We start from the raw sequence: 20,558 nt of genomic DNA on the forward strand, positions 1-20,558 counted from the left end.
GGCTGCGGGTAGCCCTGGCTGTCGTTAGCCTCGGACCTCCACTGGTTCCAGCGGTCCTCTCAACTTCGGAAATTGTTTTTTTAATTACACATTCAATCAGTAAATGGACCACATAGTGAAGCTTTAAAGTATAATATTCTCGCCTCAAATTATTTTAAAACATACTTTTATTGAAAAACGGCAACAAAAAAAAGAGCTTTTAACTTCCAGTGGAGCGCTCCATTGAAAGCTGCTGCTGCCGCCGCAGTGCATGCTGGGACAGCTGTCAATCTCAAGAACGGACAAGTCTGCTCTGATGCATACTTGATAAAGAGGGCGGGGCTAGAACAACATCCGAGGACTCTTGTCTGTTCTCGGCCTGCTGTTCTTGTGAATTGGAACAGTACTAGGGCTGAGGTTGATGAAGTTTGACGAGCACATGAGAACGCACAAGTACACAATATTGAGAAATGGCCTTAGTCTTAGTGGAGTGGTGAAGCTATGGAAGGAAATGTTTAGATTTGATCAGAGTTCCGCTTGGTGCAAAGGGATTGGTCAGTATGTGAAGAGGTGGGATTATGTGGCACCATGGATGCATGGTGTGCATCAGATTATGCATTTAGAAGGAATTTAGCTTCAGGTAGGGCCTCTAATCCGGATCTGATCATGTGGAAGTGTGTACCTGATTTTCATATTAGGCAAAATATCTTTAATGATCAGAAAATATGCATATTTTATTTTTCTAGGGTATCTGTACTGTTAAAACTGTGCTAAAACATTTTGAATTGAACTTTATTGATCTTTAATTGGAGAAATATACCTCTGCATTTAACCCATCCCCTTGGGGAGCAGTCGGCTGCGATCGCAGCAGTGTGGGGTTAAGGGTCATGGTCATGCTCAGAGACCCAGAGTGGCAGTGGCTAAGTGGCTCGAACTCAGAACCTCAGGATTCCAAGCTTTATGCCCCTACCTACTAGGCCATCACTCCCACGTAGATGACTGTGTGTTTTAGAGACTGGCAGGGCAATTAATTTGATTTACAATTTGACAAATTAGGGGAGTTTCAATCCTTATTTCTCAGTCTCCACTTTCTCATCTGTTATTTTAATTCTTCCATCACTGCCTGTGACTTGTGTTGTCGGCAGGCCTTCATCTATGTCCAAACAGCTGAATAAACTGTATTATTGCCCCTGGAGGAGAAAGGCTATTAGAACATTAGCAATGTTAATTCTGAATCCACCAATAATTACCAACTTATGATTTCAGTGTATTTTCTTTTTGACTTTTTAACAAATGCTTTTCTTCAAAACGAAAACCTTAGTTGCTAAACAGAAAAATACAAACACTCAAACAGAAAACAGGGCTGGTATTTTACTTTTGATTTTGCCATTTTCTTCATATGAATTTCATTGAAGACTCTGCAGTTTAACACCTCTGCTTTAGTTGGAAGCAACTTCCTGATGTGTTCTTCATTTTGGAATCAAAGAATAATACAAATACAATACTAATTACCCTCAGATTAAGGCTGTAAGGTTTACTCAGATTCTTTCAATCAGCAGCTCTTCCACTCGCTCTCTGGATTTCTGTCAGATTTGTCAACTACTTTCCTCTACACCCCCATTACTAGATTTTATAAGGTGTATTTAATATATGGGGGGAATTGCCTAATATAACATTTACATAATGACTCTTTTCAGAGGCAGATTGAGACTCTGCTATGGCGTTAACGTCTTCTAGCATGTTTTATTGGGATTTTAACCTCTCTAATATCAGTCATTAAGTGTTTCCTTTGTTTTGTTTTTTCAAAGAAATTGTGTGATTAGAGATCTAATCTTTTCTAATGTAATTATTTTCTCTTACAGACGCATATTTTGAATTTGTGATGTAATGCCTTTTTTCCCCAAGAGGAAATAATACAGGAACTGGACTTTAGTTTGCTTTATTCTTGTAGATGTAGCACTCTCTTAAATTACTAAAGTTTTTGACATACTTGGTGTATTTATAACAAAAAAAACCACAGTTAAACCATCGAATCGTTTAACCTCATTTGAATTAAACTAAGAAGTTTGTCTCCCATTGTTAAAGTAGAATGTTGGTGTTTTGTTTTTATTTAGAGGTTGAATCCTTTGGAAGGCCAAGAAAACTGAATTCAAAAAGTTTCCTATATGGAAAAAGAACATTTGCAAAGCATTGATGAAAATTTGATTTCCTTTCTTCCTCAATGAGAAATTGTGTTGAGGTAATAAAAAACACCTCAGATTAACAGATTATCGGTTTATGTATACAGTTCAGATGAATTATCTCAAAGCTTTAACAGATTAACTTTAATGAAATAATTCAGACACATTGATTAAATAATTTCCTGTCTAAACTCTGCAGATAATCTCTGATCAATGATTTTGCAGAATTCATTCCTGGATGAGCAGAAAGCGACAATCACCTGCATCCAGTTTATGGCTCAAGATAATCTCTGTCATCCTCACTCCAACACGTCAGTTCACCTAAAAATGAGGAGGGTCAACTCATTTAAAAAAGGATATTTTGTATTAAGAGCTAAAGAAGTATTGTTTCATAAGGAAATAAAAAACAAGTAATTTCACTCCTTCCTTTTTTTGTTGTTGAATATTTTCATTTAGTAACTTAATTCACTCAATGGAAGATAGGTGTTTTTAACCCTTTATTTCTGTTACCAAAAATGATGATAATGAAAGTCAGATGTTTAAGATTAGAATATGACATCAAACCAATAAAAAAAGGAAATTTTAATACAGAAATGCGGGCTAAATGCCTGCTTAAAGGTTATTTAAAAGGTACATTTGATGCAACATAATGTATTTCAGTTTATTAAACATGAACATATGTAGATGATGCAGCATATATTCTAGTTGGTTTTGCAGTTATATTGTTGATGGTCTCAGTTTCTTGTTGCTCATCCAGTGCTGAAAAAAAAAAAAAAAGAAAAGCAACGTGCTTGTTTGATGCTTTTTTTTTTCAGTAAGTCCAAGAGTTGTAAGGTGTTTTATTTACCCTCCACCACTATTTACCCTCCCGGGCTTGACACGGGTGTCGCCCAGGCACAACTTACATGTCGTGTGGTGTCAACAAAGACGCTGTGCACCCGCTGATCTCAGTCACACGTCATGGACAACAGACAACCTTGTCACTTTTTCTGTCTCCTTTCATATCTGTCAAATTTGGACTAAAAAGTAAACATGAAGCTCTGCCATAACATGACGCTCTAAAACGGGAAGCTTTTCTGTCTTCGATGTAGATGACCCATCTATTAGTGAGCTTGGATTAAGCCAACGTAAAACTCACCAACTTCATTTTCAAAGGGATTTGATCAATTTTCAGTGGAGCAGGTCATCCAAGTAAATCTGCTCTACGGGTGCAAATAAACATTTTAAATTCTCATTTAGTGTTTTTTTTTTTTTTTTTTCTCTCCCCAGGAGTTTTATGACAACGCAAAGAAGTTGTGGCAGGATGATGGGGTCCGTGCGTGCTTCGAGAGATCCAATGAGTATCAGCTAATCGACTGTGCACAATAGTGAGTAACTTTGAGCAGATTTTAGTTTTTATGTTTTACCGATCTAGAATAAACTCCCAAAAAGAAGTGCTGAAACCTTAACTTGTTTTAAATCAAAATTAAAACATGGAGTAGCCTCTAATTATTAAAGTTCTGTGTAAAATTATGTTCTTATCAATCATTTTTTTATGTAATTATTTTTATGTTACTTTATTAAAAAAAATTTTTTTTTGTTTTGTCCTTTTTATGTACAGCACTTTGAATGGTCTTTCTACTGAAATCTGCTCTGTGCATAAACAAGTTTTGCCTTCAAACTGTGGCATCAATAACTGCTGACACTACTGCAGTATATAAATTAAAATGTAATTTGTAATGTCCTTTCCTAACATGCAGAGATTAAAAAAAAAAAAAAAGGAAACTTCACAGTTTTAACTGATGACTCAACATAAAGATTCTCAAGGTTTTAATTTACAGAAACAAAAATGTATATTTGTTTTTTTACAAAATATTGGCGGTGCAGACAATTGATTCTTGATTTTTGGCATCTTTCCGTATCCAATAGCTTTAAGGTTCATCCTTAAGTCATTTATCACTGAAATACAACCTGACTGAATATTAATATTTAAAGAAAGTCTAAAGTTCGATAAAGGTATCTTCAAGTTAAGCTATTTTAAAGAAAAGGAGAGGACTTTATAATTCTGGTTTGTCACATATAAGTTCAGCCTGCCTGCCTCACCTGGACTGGATGGTTTGCTTTTTTAGGTATTTATTACAGATCGATTTTACCACAAATGATTTAAATATATGAAGCTCTGACACAGGTGTGATCAGACATAAGGGGGGGATTCAACGGATTACTTAGGTTTTTTCTCTAATGTTTAGATGTTTCTTCCAGTTATCAGACATGATCTGAAGTAACAGGTATTTTCCAAGCCCTTCTACAAAGTATAGATACGCTTGGGAGGAGATGAAGGGACAGGACTGCACACAGCTGCTCTGATTGTTTCTGTGTCTGTTTTGCTGTAATTAGCTTCACGAAATTAAATTGATTATGAAGATGAATTATCATAAGATGCTAAAAATATATTCGATAAAATGTAAGAAATAATTAAAAGATGTCAGATTATGAGAATTTAATAAGTCAGAATAACTCAGATTGACCTCCTACTGGTATCTCATATTTAATGGAGTTATCAGCACATGTTTGCTTTGAGGTAAAAAAAAGAAAAAGGAAAAAAAAAAATACATTTATAAAAACAAATTTGTCAGATATATCAGATGTAACCGGTTCCGTGTTTGCACGGAACTGCCTCCTGTTGATCTCAAAGCCGTATTTTCAGAAAAGACAAACAACAAAAATGGCTGGAAAATTAGGAATTCGGGACATGGCAGCAGCCTGTCGACAGGAAAGATGACGGAGGAATTTGTTGTGGTTTTCTATATATATACATACAGCCATGGGTACTTGTTGATGGCATTAAAATTATTTCTAAGAGCATTAAAAATCATTAAATTAGAGTCACTCATTCCTGTATAAACTATAAACCCTGTAACATATGAGGGTTTTTTCTATTCCGAAAATAAATGTCTTCCTACCCCACAAACTTTTCATCACTCATGTCAAACTTCCGTGTTTTTCATTAGGATTTGAAATGACCCTTAGAACTTCATAATGATGATGATTTTAAATAGAAGGCGTTGCAACCAGATGGTTAGTTACTGAGGATTTTGATTAAATGTGTTTCTTATAGCTCAAGACTCTCAGGCACTTAGTAATAGATTTCTATTAGGGGCAATGTTTTATTTCCCACATCGACAATCATGCTCATCTAACTGTCGAATATCCACAGCTGTCTGTAAACTATTGATTTAGTGATTTTTAAATGATTCTTTTAGAATAGTGGTCTGCAGAGATTGCTGGCTCACTTTAACCCAACTCAGCCGTTTTGATTTTAACGACTAATCTAATCACGGAGACCAGACTCCCTGTGCTGACTCACTTCTTCAGTCGGTTACCGTAAAGAAAGTAAAATTATCCCATTTAATGTGAGAGTGAGTCAAGTTGTGACGCATCTTGGAATCAATTACTGTGGCTAATCTTGAGCTATATAAACAGCGGATTAAATAACCTGAAATAACTTGGTCTGTCATAAAGCTGCTGTGATGTATTGCTGCACCTTCATTTTTCTGAGCTTAAACCTAAGATCGTATTTCATAAATTTATTTTCTCTAACAGCTGTAGAGGCTTGATGCATCTCAGAGGAATCTGAGTTTTGTATTTTCTTTATGTCTTACCATAGAAATACTTCAAGTGAACCAAAATAGACTTTCTTTCTATTTCATGAGCTAGTTATGAAAGGTTCTGTAATTTGCTGTTCCTCTCTGAGCTTTTGACCAGTGTCAAATCCTATGTTGGGACAGCTGTGACCCTGCTTTGCACAGTTAGTGGTGTGCCGTGTCGCTCTGAAGACCTCATGATAAACCTGCCAGTTATATCCAACAGAAACTTTTAGATTTAATGTGGAACTAATAAAGACATTTTCTCATTTTAATGCTGTTTTTAATTTTTTTTACATGGAGCTTAAAGATCATTAGTAGTATCTAATGGAAACTTTAATAAATGTCAAATTTCTGGATCACGACTAATCCCATGTATGCTGACAGCAGAACAAAACAGTCATCCATGTTTCTGGAGCAGAAGGAGCTTGATACGTGATTCAACTGACTACAAATGTAAATCTGGAGGTGTTAAAAAACAGGATGGGTTAAATACAAAAGACAAGTTCAGTTTTAATCTATAGTTGCAATGTAAACAGGGGTTGATTTACCCATAATCCATTCCAGGCCAACCACTTCCCTTCAGTTTTCACCTAATATCTGGAATCTCTTTGTGTGTAATTTAATCTGACGATGGGACCAGATGTCCTGCCAAGGCCTCAGAGGTTAGTTGGACAACATTAAGAACAAACTGCTTGATAAAGACCAAGAAACACAAAAGGCGAACAACAACTGTGTTACAGTTAAAATCAGAGTTATACAATGTTATTCAAAAATGTCAGAAAAAACTGGTTTATTATTCAGAAATATCAACACTGGGAAACTACCAAGACCTAAGCTTTCATCTAAAGCAACAGGCTGGGGAGGGGGGACATTAGTCAGAGAAGCAGCTAGAAGGCTTTTTGTTTCCTCTAGAGCAGCAGGAGGCAAAATCCTTAAACAGACATTTACTTCAGCTTGAAATAATGAATCGTATTAATGAACTATTAAAATAGTTATGAAGTAGTTAGATAATTGACAGGCCATTGAGAAGAGTATACAGACATTTGGTTAAAAAAATAAACAAATCTGAGCAAAAATGGGGTTCAAGCTGTATAAAAATGTCTTAAGAAAAACAAACAATGCTTTTAAGATGAAAATTCATGGTCGGTAAAAATGCTCTGAATGGAAAATACATTTTAATAAATTTCCTTGCTGCTGATTATTTCCCTTTAGTTGTTCAGCAATGGAAATCTGATTCTCCTGGTGTAGCAGAGTGGTATAACTGCAGCAGATTTTTTTGTTTTGAAGCAAACATGGCTGAGACTGAGTCATCCACAGATAAGAGGATGTTTCCCAGAGGGGGGGGGCAGTGTTTAAGAAGGATACCTTTGCTGCTGAGTTCAAGACCCCCAGCTTACCACCTCAACTGCCTCTTAGAGGCGATAAATTCATCTTCACTTTAAGATGCATCATATTCCTGCATTATACCACATAAAAATAAGAATTTTATTGGAATAAATTCCCCCATGCCTCCCCCCTCATGAGATAGTACAGTCCATAGTTTTGTTCCCTCCCATTTTTCAAAAACACAAACTGATCCCCATCCTGCTCTTATTTTCCTGTTGCTCCTCCTCCACCTTCAGTCTCTTCATTCGTCTGTCTTTTTTTTCTGGAGCAGCACCAGCAGCATGAGATTGGGAGCTGATAGACTATTAATAGCTCCTGTAGTTGGGTCTCCATGGGTATGGCGCTGCAAGCCAAGGTGGCAGGGAGCTATTTTTGAAATCTGCTCCATAATGTCAGTCAAAGACAACTGAAATTTCATTCTGCCTTTCCTGCTACCACAGCCCTTTTTCCAAAATCCATATTTTTCATTCATTTACCGTCCTTATCCAATGCTGCAAAAGCTCCTGTATCGGAACCCATGATCAACCTAACAGAAGTTGGATTCAGTCAGGAGCACACGGATATTAGCCGAGCAAATTGATTGCTTACCTCTTGAAGTTTCTTTTAAAACAACATTAATACTGTAAAAGGCAACTTGAAACACTGAAGGGTTTGCAGAACCAAAATCGATCAAATTAACTAGACTGGTTCAAGCCTCCACGCCTTCTTTGCCGTCATGTTCAGCTGCCCCTAAGGATGACTTCTGACTATTTATTACCGTTTTACCATATTTTCCTGACTATAAGCTGCTACTTTTTCCTACCCTTTGAACCATGTAGCTTAGGTAAAGGTGCAGCATTTCTGTGTAGTTTTCTTTAATGGCCAGGGGTGAAAGTTAAAGTTGGAAACAAAAGGGGAGTGTCACTACCCGATCCGCACTGGAAGCACGATCCGTATCATCGGCTCATTTGTGCATGTGCAAGCAGATATTTATCCAGGTCATCATAAATTAAATGATCATGGTACTAAAAGTACTTCTATCATTAAATCACTAAAGAACGCTAATGCTAATCTTTAAAACATTTTTTATTACTGTTCTGAGAAAATTTGATGCTTTTTAAATTTTCTATGTTAAACTGCCTTTCCGACTTCGTCGGACATGCTCAGAGTAGTCCGGCAAAATATGATTGAACCATGTTTATCTGCATTTTAGTTGTTTCTTCCTTTAGGTTACGCACTATATAACATAAGATTAAGATGAAAGGAAAAAAGAAAACTCAAAAAGATTAGATTCATATTTAAACCCAAAGCCAAAAAAGTAATCTCCCGGTTATACCGTAGGATCTAATTTCCAGCAGAGAGAAGTGATATAACACGTACAGGTTTGGTGGGGACACTTCAGTAGATATCAGCCGCCTATAGCTCGTTGTGGCTTATACGTGTACATTTCCAGTTTTTAAATAAAACTTTGTGGGTGTGGCTTATAGTGGTTGTGCTCTATAGTCCAGAAAATACTGTATTAATTTAGATTAAATGACTAATCCAGAACACAAGTGTGACATATGTTTTTTGTCAGGCCAAACGACTGGCCAACAGTGACATCTACTAAATGGCATCTAATACACGTCACTGTCTGGATTTCCTTCACCTTATGCTCCACCTGCTTCCCTTAAACACAAAAAACTTAAAAGATAACATACATACCATTAAAAAAATTTGAATTAACTAAATTTTGATCAGAATCATGATCATGGGCCATAAATAACAAATATCCTTTAAATCTCTACATTTTTATCAAAACCAGCCTGAAATGTAGTTTTTAACAGGTGCTTTTTTTTTTTTTTTTACATTTTTTCCCCATGTAATTCATCCAAATACATACAATTAAGAGTATTTGAAAGACTTTATAAAAGTTGAAATTCTAAAGGGATTTTAAAACAAAGTAGTACAAATACTTAAAGCCTATTTTTTGGTAGGATGTTGGACAAAAAGGTGTAGACCAAAAAAGTGTAGCAGTCACAGAGATTCAACAGTTTTTAAAGACTTTCATAAGAAAAAATACAATGAAATGGATATCCCAAGTATATTGCCTACCTTACATAAAGATTAACTGCAGTTTTCATCAATGCATAAAATGACACTTTAAGATATACCGGTAGTCATTTTCAAATATCTAGAATCAAATCATTCAGAATTATTTACCCCAGGATTAAGATAAATGTCATCTCATGATCTGCCATATTTTCATGTCTAAACATTTGAGCTTGAAGTTAAGTCAGAACATGCTTTCTCAGTATAAATAAATCTGGTTTTTCTGTTTTCAGCTTTCTGGACAAGATCGACATTGTGAAACAGAGTGATTATTCCCCAACGGATCAGGTGGGTTAATATTTACACTTCCAGGGATTCCAAGCTACGGCAGCTATCTAATTTAAATCTGTCAGTTTAGTCAAATTATATAGCATCATTCAACAAATCACTTCTTATGCTAAGTTGTAAAAGAAGCAGATCAGCCCAATCATAAATACAGATTGACATTCAGTTTGGTCTGTGTTAAAATACACAGCTGTCATGGTAGGTTTATAGTGATAAAAAATTAAAAAACATTACTGTTATGAACCAGTAATCGGTGAGAAAGTTGGTTACATGAGATTAAGTTTGCACCAATCGCCTGTAATAAGTGTCCATGAACCGACATTGGAATCAAAGGAATCGTTTTTGACAGGAAGGAACCATCCAGGTTTGTCAAACTCTAGTCCTCAAGGCCAGGTAGGCCTGGTCCAAGACCCCTGAATCAGATTTCCTTCAAGGAGTGTTAAAGCATCTCAAAGCTGCATGACAGCACGCCCCACAGACTGTCTGTGGGACCGAGTGTGGGTAGGAGAAGCAAAATAGTGGTTCTTGCCTTGAAGAACTTTCTATGTTCAAGAAAAAGCAAACATGAAAACATTGCATCTTGCTCACATAGAGATATAAACAGAGGCAGCGGGCCTGGTGTAACTTCTACTGAAATGGGAAATGGATGAACATCTAGTGTGAGAGCAAAGTGCTCTGTTAGGAACATAAGGGAACAATCAGAAAATGATTAAGGGTTCCTTGTAGATAATTTTTTTGTTAGAATATATTTTTGTACAACATTAAAAGGCGGTTTAAAGTTCCATAAAAGTGCTGTTGTCTGTTTTTATTGTAGTTTTTGTTAATTTCCTGTTTATTGCTTTGGGCACCATAGTTACTTTTTTTTACAAATCAGTCAATAAAGTCAGTTTGGACTAAAAAAAAAAAAAATTCCAGTGTTTAGGTTAACATCCCTTACAGATTTTGGTTTGTTTTGTTTTTTTCAGGATTTGCTTCGGTGCCGAGTTTTGACTTCAGGGATCTTTGAAACGAGATTCCAAGTAGACAAAGTCAATTTCCAGTAAGTAAAAGTATTAGTAGTATTAGTATAGTGGTATATGTAGGTCTGGGTTTGTCTGTAATGAAGCTTTGTTAGATTACAACAGTGAACATCGGGACATAAACACAGAAAATAATCAACCAATAAACACTAAGACAGCCTTCTCCACTTGGTGGCAGTGTTGCACCTGTTTTTAAAGCCCAGATGTTCTTGTTTGATCCTCACAGCATGTTTGATGTTGGAGGTCAGAGAGATGAACGCAGGAAATGGATTCAGTGCTTTAATGGTAAACTTTTCTCCCTCCTCTCAGCTTTATTTTCTCCGTGCTGGTGTGTGATTGTGACCGTTGGTTTGCTCTCCACAGATGTGACGGCCATCATCTTTGTGGTGGCCAGTAGCAGCTACAACATGGTGATCAGAGAGGACAATCAGACCAACCGATTACAGGAGGCCCTCAACCTCTTCAAGAACATCTGGAACAACAGGTAGAGATGGTTGGCACCAGCACATCTGTACCCACTGTGGACTTTAGAGCAATGAGACAAAGATCACAAGCTGTCACAGGACAGCTGTTTGACCTTAGTATTTTTCTCTAGATAATAATTTTGCGTCTTTGCTTTCAGGTGGCTGCGGACCATTTCTGTCATTTTGTTCCTAAATAAACAAGACCTGCTGGCAGAGAAAGTTCTAGCAGGGAAATCTAAAATTGAGGAATACTTCCCTGAATTTGCTCGCTACACCACACCTGATGATGGTAAGTGGTCAGATATCTGAATCTCTGAGATCACCGGTGTTATTTTTGTGTGTAGATTTTTATCTAGGTGCGTTCCTTTGATTTGTTAGATCAGTGCATCGGTTTTTCAACTCATCATTTTATTTTTTAAGTTACTGACATAATAAACAGATCAATACAAACTTACTGATAATCGTCAAGTCATTACTTTGTTACTTTGGCACCTAAATTCTCCAAGATCAGGCTTTTTAAACTGGCTCCAATTTAGATGCTAAAGCATTGACATTCAACAGAGATACCAGATTATGCTCTGTACCTTAAATAACATACAGTTGGGTTTAGATTTCAAAGGTTCATTATTAAAGTTGGTATGGTTGCCAAAGAGTTAAAAGCCGCAGAACAAGAACCAATTAAAACAAGTACCTGAATTTTCTTGCTCTGTTGCTTGACAGGAAAGTTTTTCAAACTGTCAGGAGAAAAAAAGTGAATTTGGATTTGGGAATGTAAAAGATTTTGCATGTAAGAAAATGCATAGAAGTTTAGTTTGCAGCTTAAAGATATTGTGGAGGATTTTGTCAGATTTTTTAAATGACCCACCCTCTTCAAAAAAAAAAAAAAATGCACATGCATACTGTACCCGCTCCCGAGACGGAACGCCTATTAAAGGTGTGCGAGAGCATGGACAAGCCCATCTCTCCTCGTGCACGCTTTGTTTTAAAGGCATACTATACAACATTTTTCAGTTAATTAATGTGTTCCATAATGTTTTGGATGATTAAATGAGTCATTTCAGGTCGAACAAAGGTTTTCTCGGCCGCCCCTGGTGGTCTGTAGGGGAAATACCGTACTTGCAATTGCAGGAGCCCTCGGCCCGCACCCACAGGCTCAGAAGTCTCGTGCATCGCGAGAGTCGGTCTTGCTTTACGGCGAGAACTTGGCTAACTACAATCTTTGTTATTTAGACACATGCATAACAAATAATGTATGAAAACATGCTAAATTTTCAAACTCGAAAATTGGAACAAAATAGTCACTTAACGGAGTAGACATGGTGATTCGTTGCGTTCGCCTGTCTGCTAAGCTCAAAACAGCTTGACGCAAAAACCAGGAGAACAGCTCAGCATATTTATGACAGTGCACTATTACTTTCGCCCTCTGGGGGGAGCCTCGCTGGAAAATCAACACCGGTTGCATAGTATACCTTTAAAGTTGCTGTTTGCATCACTCATACAAGCTTACTTTACAAAAGAAGATTTGCAATTTTTCCACTATGTCAGACTCGCCACCGGTAAGTGAAAATGGGGACGAGCACGTAGGACGGCCTTACGTAAAAATATCACCAGAATGACTGACAATTAGGAGGACCACTTATTTTGAGCATCCACCCGGAAAAGAAAATCCTCCATTATACCTTTAACATTAATGTTTACTACAGTTCAGATACGTTCAAACCAAACCCAAATTTCACAGTTGGAGGGAAGGATTCTCATGTTATCTGTATGAGAGGGCGGATCTTGAGTGAAGCTGGCAAGGCGAAGGTGGCAAATTTAGTTGAAGGTGGCAACTTTTGATTTCTGTCTCGCCTGCAAATGAAGTAGAAAAATCTGAAATTTTGTTTACATTTATCTCACGAAATCCAGTCAGGGACTGGATCTTAGACAGGCCTTTTTTTTTTTTTTTTTTTTTTTTAAAGATGTAGATAATATTTGTTTACAAAGGCTGAAGCGGGAATGCTCTTAAGAAGATTGAAGGCAGCTTTTAAAAAAAACAGTTTTAATTTAGCCCTTTTTAGGGCTTTTTTGTCATCTTACTTCCTGAGCAGTCAGATGCCTTCTGTCCCCAGCTCCACCGGTGTCTGCCTGGTCGAGCTTCGCTGATCCATATCGGCACTCCTTTCATCTCCCAAAGTTAGCCTCTGGAGCCTAGCTCCAGCCAGCCGTAGCTTCTCTTAACTCTGCCTCCCTGGCCAGCGTCTCTGATATACCACTGTTCTACTCCAGGCAGTCGTAATCTCTACTCCATCTTTAGTTTTCTGTCTTCCCAGTGGACTCATTGGTCTGCCGCTGTGCTCCTCTGTTCCTCCACAGTTAGCTAGTCCCAGCCAGCTGCAGTCTTTCCCCGCAGGTGATGTTTCCCCAGCGGGCTTCTCCACTGTGGTTCCATAGTTCCATTGGGTGACACAGCATACAGCCTGCTCCGGGTTCCGTTTTTTCTTTACCAGTGTTCTTGCACGGATTTCCCGCTACTCCTGTTTGAGCTTCAGGATGCTGTCTCACCTAACCTGTGTTGTCTGGGTGATTCGTCCCCCTTTGCGGGACAGTAGGGCCCTGAACCAGGTCACGGATAGGCAGAAGTACCCCTGAAAGGGACCCTAGATAACTTTCGCCGGCCAGGTGAATTTCAAGGCGAGCAAAAGCAGACAAACCAGGCACCATTTTTGCAAGTTTCACTTTCTATATGAACAAACATGTAGCGTGAAACAAAGCAGATATTCTTCCTTTAACAACCTTTTTCACATACCCCCAAAGCTTCGTCATTCCTTAGATAATCTGTTTTATCTCTTGGTCTGACAGCGACACCGGAACCTGGAGAGAATCCTCGTGTTACAAGAGCAAAGTACTTCATTAGAGACGAGTTCTTGGTAAGTTCATCGAGTTTAGAAGCCACCACAAAGATGATGGCCATCACATCTGTGGAGAGCAAAGAATCCCTCAACTTTGTTTTCTTCCTGTTCTTTCTACAGAGGATCAGCACAGCAAGCGCAGATGGGAGGCACTACTGTTACCCTCACTTCACCTGCGCTGTCGACACGGAAAACATCCGCAGGGTCTTCAACGACTGTCGAGACATCATCCAGCGGATGCACCTGCGGCAGTACGAGCTGTTGTGATGGGACTTCCTCTGAAAAAAGAACAGACTACAGAAAAAGATGCTGAACACTGGGTCTCTGAACTCCCCTCTTCCACGGATGTGTGCTAGTGCCTGCAGCAAAGAAAAGGCCAAAGTACACACACTTACACACATCCTAAACCCAGAGCTACCCCTGATGCAACGTCCCCATGTGATGAGGGATTTGATGAAGGGGTTTCTGTGAATGAAAAGAGAATGAAAATAAAGACTTGAGATCTCCACCTTCAGCCATATTCCAAGCTCCTCACCTTTCTGACATCAAGTATTGTCCTCCATCACCCATCTGACAGCGGCCCAGGCCTGACTGAGTTTCCCAGCTTAGAGATTTTGTTACATTTGTGTTGATGAAAAAAACCAAGAGAGCTAAAAACAGAGAACTGTTGACTTACTGCAAAAAGACAAATGTGTCACCATAGATGAGCAGAACACTGTATCTAAATAAATAAGGAGAATGACAGAATAAAAACAACCAACACACAAGCACTGTGCTCAGGATCTGACTTGAACCATCTACATCGAACCTTCTGGTCACTCAGACGTCTTTGAGTCCAGCGCATGGAGTCTGCTCTCTGCCATGAACAGCAGGATCCTCCCATCCGCCTTCAGGCTGCTCAGCTTGTTGAGGTCCCAGCTGATTTATCATCAGAGAGACTTTGAGGGATCGAGTTCAGACTAGCGGACCTTTGTGGGGTGTTGATGGGTGGGTTGTTGGTGAAGTGGCTGCATTGACTCCTGAGCTGTTAAGCCACCCAACTCTGCCTCATCCGACGGCAGTGGAGCCAAACTAAGGAAAATGTATTCAGTAAAAAAAAAAAAATCTAAAAATGCCAACTTTTGTGGAATCAAAGACCAGACTGCGTCATCCAGTAGTAGAGTACCGTATAAATTAACAAGAACTCATCCTGTTTTACTGTCTCCACAGCTGTTTTTTTTTTTCTGTGTAGACTTTGTGCCATTGTGCCCCGTGTGCCCATTATTGCTGTTTTGCTTACTCTCCATCCTCACTCCCTTCCAACCACACATTTATTTCTTGCTCTCTGCCTCCTCCCATCAGCATCCTCAGCTACGTGTTTTTGTTTCAAATGAGAATGAGATGTTAAAACCCAGAACTTTAGAGAAACAGACACCAACCAGAATCCCTCCCTTTTTTCTTCTTTATGTATCTGTGTGGTTAAGCAACCCTCCCTCCCTCCCATCATTCCTCCCTTGACCTCCTGCTGCTTTGTCTGTATGTCTTTACTTTACTGCTGAACTATTATTCTTGTACAGACTGTAAAATGTATTATTTTGTACTTTATTGAAGAAAAAAAAAGAATTAACTTTTAGAAGATCCCTGTGCCTTGATCACGACTGTACGTGTGTAATGAGCTAAAGTGGGTGTCATACTGCGCTGTATAGCTTGGCCAATCCTCCTGACTCCTCACCATCCTCCCTAACTCCCTCTCTGTCCATGTTTTCCCTTCTCAGAGATGATGGGGAAAAACCACCTGTAGCTTTTTTTGTTTTCCTTTTTTTCCCTCCTTCACTCCTTCCCACCCTACCCCTTTTCTCTCATTATGATTTCAATGTCTATTTTTGGATCCATATACCCCCAAAAGATAGATATAAGAAATGTATATGGGTTTAAAAAAAGTATTTTATTAGAATCAAATGAACCTTGACAAATTGTACACTTGATAGTGTGCGTATTGCTATAACTTAAATCCTTTCAACTGAAATTGTGTTCAGGTTTCTTTTGTATTTCTTCTTCTGCAAAGCAATTTTTTTTTTCTCCATAAGATGCACAGGAGGAACGCTTAAAGAAGAGATGTTTGTACTGAAAAAAGGCAATCAAGAAAAAGCCAGAAATTATCACAAAATAAATCGATTTCATTTATTCTTACCAAGCTGACAACCTGTATAGCATCCTCACCCTTATATTTGATTTATCTAACATGGAGCTCTAGAAGTAATGTGTTTTTTATTTTGGGTCCAAAAAAAAACTTGCCCAGCGATGGACTGGCGACATGTCTAGGGTGTAACCCGTCTCGTGCCCGTAGACGGCTGGAGATTGGGATAAGCGTGACGGAAAATGGATGGAACGGTCCAAAATCTTGGGGCCTCTCCTAAAAATACAGGCAACAGGAAAATTCCCACCTTTCACATAAAGATTTTTTATTTATTTTTTTTAAGTTTCCTCTTATCCATTAGTTTTTATAAGTTAGGAGGGATGTTTTAAATCCACAACCAAAGAAACATTCTGTTTACTAAACACTTTCTCTCCAGATCCACAGTCTGATATCAGCAAACAGTTTCCACACTCTAAAAAAAAAAGAGCTAGAAATAAGTTAAAATGTCTTAAATTAAGTGTATTTACCCTTAATGTGGGTAGGTAAATGAGATAGTTTGCTAATAGAATGAGTATTTTTACTCTTAAAATAAGACAATGCAATTGTGGTTTCTTATTTTAACTCTAAATTGTCTTGTTGCATTGTCTAATTGTCTCTTATTTCGTCAATTCAACAACAAATGCACTTATTCGAAGAAAAAATGACTTCTAGATTTAGATTTTTTCCAGTGCAAAATATGTCTCTGATCAGAAGTCTTCCGCTTGTGGACCACAACACTGTGAAAATACAGCTGCTTTAGAAACAGAATCTTTAGTCCCAATAATAACTCTTAGAAAACAGTATTTATAAAGTGTTTGACAGTGGCTTCCATGTTTTTGTTTTTTGTTTCTTGCTGCCATAAACATGAAATCCAACATTTAAACTCATTCTAAACACTTTCATGAACAATAGCATCATTAATTTGCTGACTAATATTTGAACCATTTCATTGGGGGAAAAGTGCAGATGGTGAAAAAGATTAACTCTAAAAAAAAATTTACCCAAACAAAACGATTCATCATTTTGATGATAGTGGTTTAAACTTAGAACATTTCTCAGAACACTTTGACCAAATAAAACTGACATTTGGGGATTTTTCACATAGAAATCGGAGATGCTGTGGTTTCCAGTTACAGGGAAGACTATTGAAGTGACACACCAGAAAGGTGAGCCACAAAATGTCTAGTTTATGTCTGAAAATTTTGCATTTTCACTTGGAAATTAAATGTCCAGAGGCAGGATGAGTAGGCAAGATGCTTGAAGTCCAATGGGAGGTCTCCGTAGACGATGTTTTGGATTTTAATCTACTAAGTTTAATAAAGGCCAAACTCTGCATTTTTCAGGAAGTGTTGAGAGCACTTCATCCTTCAAATAGCTGAGAAGCCTAATGGAGATTCTCCGTTTCATTTTAAGCAGGACTTTGTACCAACAGGGTTTAATGAGCAGCAAACTGACCAGACTTAAACCCCAAAGAGAACGTGTGGAACATTAATTGCAGATACTGTGCAATAAATGGGCATATTTCTGTACGTAACGTTTTTATTAGTATTAAGTAAATATTCAGATTTTTTTAACTGTTTATTGTAATAACTAAAGTTCATTAGAATAATCACTGATGTTAACCAAAGTGTAAAAAACAAATATCACGGTGTACTTTAAAATTTAATAACAAATTAAATCCATCCTGATGCAAAAAGGGTTGTGTATCTTTATCTCAAGCAGCTGAAGCAAAAAATGTAAATTATCTAATTTCATAGGATCCAAATAAACACAGCTGCTCTAATACAGAATGATCAGATTTACCTCCAGCTACAAGAATCAAATTATTGATGGTATCACTTATGTTTTTTCATCTTTTTATCAAATCTAGTACAACCTCAATGCCTACCTTTTCAAATATCACAGAGTCCTAATCTCAACATGATTTGGTTCAAACATGGAGGGAATTTGGGTGTGAAGCAGTTTTTAGATTAAATCGAGAAAAAAAAAAAAGTATTTCTATGAAGATACTCAGAAATATGAGAGATGTTCTTGATTTATTCGTATCTGTAAGGTGTTTCCTTTCACATTAAATTGTATCCTCTCCCCTCACTGTTGATTGCGTAGGCATCACATCTGCCATACTGCTGCTGGAGTACTGCACTAAGATCCATTCTTCGCAGTGGAAAGCAACGCATCTTAACTGGAGTCCTCTACAAAAAGTTACAAGCATTTATGCCGGGAATAATATCACAGCTGAAACCATTTTTCTTTAGCTGGGACCAAAAAGACGTCAAGAAATGTTATTGTCAAAAGTCTAGCCAAAGACGATTCACATCCCTGGAATAAACAACCATATACACAAGCAGACTCAAGGGCAGATTTAGAGAGAGTACCCGAAGAGAACATATTTATAATTTGGGATTCCAACACAGGCCTTTTTTATGCCGCTATTAAGCCTCTATAGTAGCCAAATAACACTGTTTCACCAAAAGTGCTTAAAATAAACACTTTCAGAAAATAAGTATGAATAAATTAGCTAATATTATTTGGTTGAGAGAGTGAATTATTTTTTGTCAAAAATTGTACATCAATAGACTGCTGCCTCTACAACCCGGCCCTGGATAAAGAGGAAGAAAATGGAATGGAATGGTATATCAATAATTCTTAACTGTTGTTTAACAAAAGCTCTTATTTTGAAATAATCATAATATTGCCTTCACTCTTGCAACAGTGGTGAGTGGTCAGGGCCTTCAAGGCCTTCACTGCTGGCATAAAATCAATCAGAAACACTAACCTACATTTACAAACCAAACATGGATTTTTGTCTTTCCAGCTGTACTGATTTATTGCAAATAATAAATTCTCTTAATTTTGTTGCATTTCTCTTGGCCATAACATTTATGTAGTCGCTATATTTTTTTGTCCAATCAGATTTAATCTTCAATGCGTTGCTATTGTCAAACAAATCTGCCCAGGGCCTTCATAAACAGCAGTGCTGTCTGATCTTAACCTAACAATATTAGTGAGGAACATTTTCTTCAACCAATCAGATTTCCGATTTGCGCTACTGGGCCAGCTAGATGCCCCACCCTAACATTGACATTTTTTGTACTCTGATTGGTCAGTTAGAGCAAGATGATTACAGCCAATTAAGCTTGTGACAATCTGCATTTTAGATTAGCTTTTGTTAAAAGTTTTCCTGGCCTCAATGGCTGATTCTAAATAGAGATACTAAGAATTCCTGCACAAATACAGAAGGACGGATTTTGTTTATAAATAGTCAGCATCTATGGTTGGTGTGATATATTTTACTTTCATGCTTTATGCCCTATTTTATCTGGTAATTAGTTGCATGTTGAATCTGAACAGCTCCTGGTGCTGTATTTGTGGCGGAGCTGTTGTTATAGAGAAAAGGACTTAACTGAGACTCTTGCTTAAATGATCTCTGTATTCACTATCACACTAATCTTTTTCTTGGATATACCTGAGCTTGTTACATTTCATATTTGAATATAGTTGGCGATTTCTTTTATTAAAATGGGAAAGTGGTGATATGAACCCCTTGTACAACAAACCCTTTGTATTATCATGATAGCGTGTGCATCCCCTCAGTGCAAGTTATTATACATTCAGTGAACAGGAAACTTTGGCAAACTCTTGTTTATGTGAGAACTGGTCTCTAACAGTGTTTGTTATTATATACCTAAATACATTTATATTTAGATTCAGAAATCAAGGGGTTAAGATAAAGATTTAGGATTGAGGGGTGCACACTGAAGGCCTATGAAGAAGATGCACTGCCCGCCACTGTCTTACAATATCATTACAGACAATTTTGCATAAATACCTGGTAGATTTGGATGTAAATATATTACAAAAAAGACAATTCTTAACTTCCAAACCTACCTATTGTGGGACAATAAAGGATATTACAAAGGAAAAATACATTTTAAATATAGAAATATTTTATGGCCAACACATTCATGGTGCTACCTTGACATCAGCAAACAATTACTGACTCTCACCACGAGAGGAAGCCACCAAAGGTTTTAAATAAAGAAGCTGAGTGTTCTCCAGGCATATTAACAGAAAGTTGTCTGGAAGGAAAACCTGTGTTCAAAAAGCACATGTTGAAGGGCTATCCACAGCCTTGAGGGGGTGGCAAAACAAATCCGATTTAAGAGTTTGGGGAAGATTCTCACCTGCATCTGTAGTCCTTGCTTATAGAGCCATGCAGATCGATCCAGGGCACAGATTATACCTGCAGCCTTCCTTCAATCTGAAGTTGTTTTCAGAGCAAAATAGAAAAGGACTTAACTTTTCTTCACTGGTTCAATGGACAGTTGAGAGGCACATAATTCAATGTCTACCAAACAGCCGTGTCTTCTATGGCTGTTGGTCCACTGCATTTTATCAAATATTAAGTAAATCCAGGTGTCCACCAGGAAATTATAGAGCATTTTATGTTTAAAGGTGATATAAACATGGCTTCCAAAATTATTATGTCGGATTTAATGACCA

At 37.6% G+C, this 20,558-nt stretch overlaps 1 protein-coding gene across 1 annotated transcript in view; it reads left to right on the forward strand.

Annotated features, from left to right (window-relative positions):
* The window catches only part of gnas (GNAS complex locus), a 37,420-nt gene extending 21,641 nt beyond the window's left edge, over positions 1 to 15,779 (forward strand). Inside the window, exons 5-12 of the mRNA XM_015377782.1 lie at positions 3,429 to 3,526; positions 9,475 to 9,529; positions 10,492 to 10,565; positions 10,772 to 10,830; positions 10,909 to 11,029; positions 11,168 to 11,298; positions 13,851 to 13,918; positions 14,021 to 15,779. Of these exons, the coding sequence (XP_015233268.1) occupies positions 3,429 to 3,526; positions 9,475 to 9,529; positions 10,492 to 10,565; positions 10,772 to 10,830; positions 10,909 to 11,029; positions 11,168 to 11,298; positions 13,851 to 13,918; positions 14,021 to 14,167 (753 nt within the window). The 3' untranslated portion in view covers positions 14,168 to 15,779. The remainder of the gene's footprint in view (positions 1 to 3,428; positions 3,527 to 9,474; positions 9,530 to 10,491; positions 10,566 to 10,771; positions 10,831 to 10,908; positions 11,030 to 11,167; positions 11,299 to 13,850; positions 13,919 to 14,020) is intronic.
* Positions 15,780 to 20,558: the final 4,779 nt, after the last annotated feature.

Source organism: Cyprinodon variegatus, unplaced genomic scaffold (assembly GCF_000732505.1).
Source record: "Cyprinodon variegatus isolate N-32 unplaced genomic scaffold, C_variegatus-1.0 Scaffold158, whole genome shotgun sequence".
Lineage (NCBI taxonomy): Eukaryota > Metazoa > Chordata > Actinopteri > Cyprinodontiformes > Cyprinodontidae > Cyprinodon > Cyprinodon variegatus.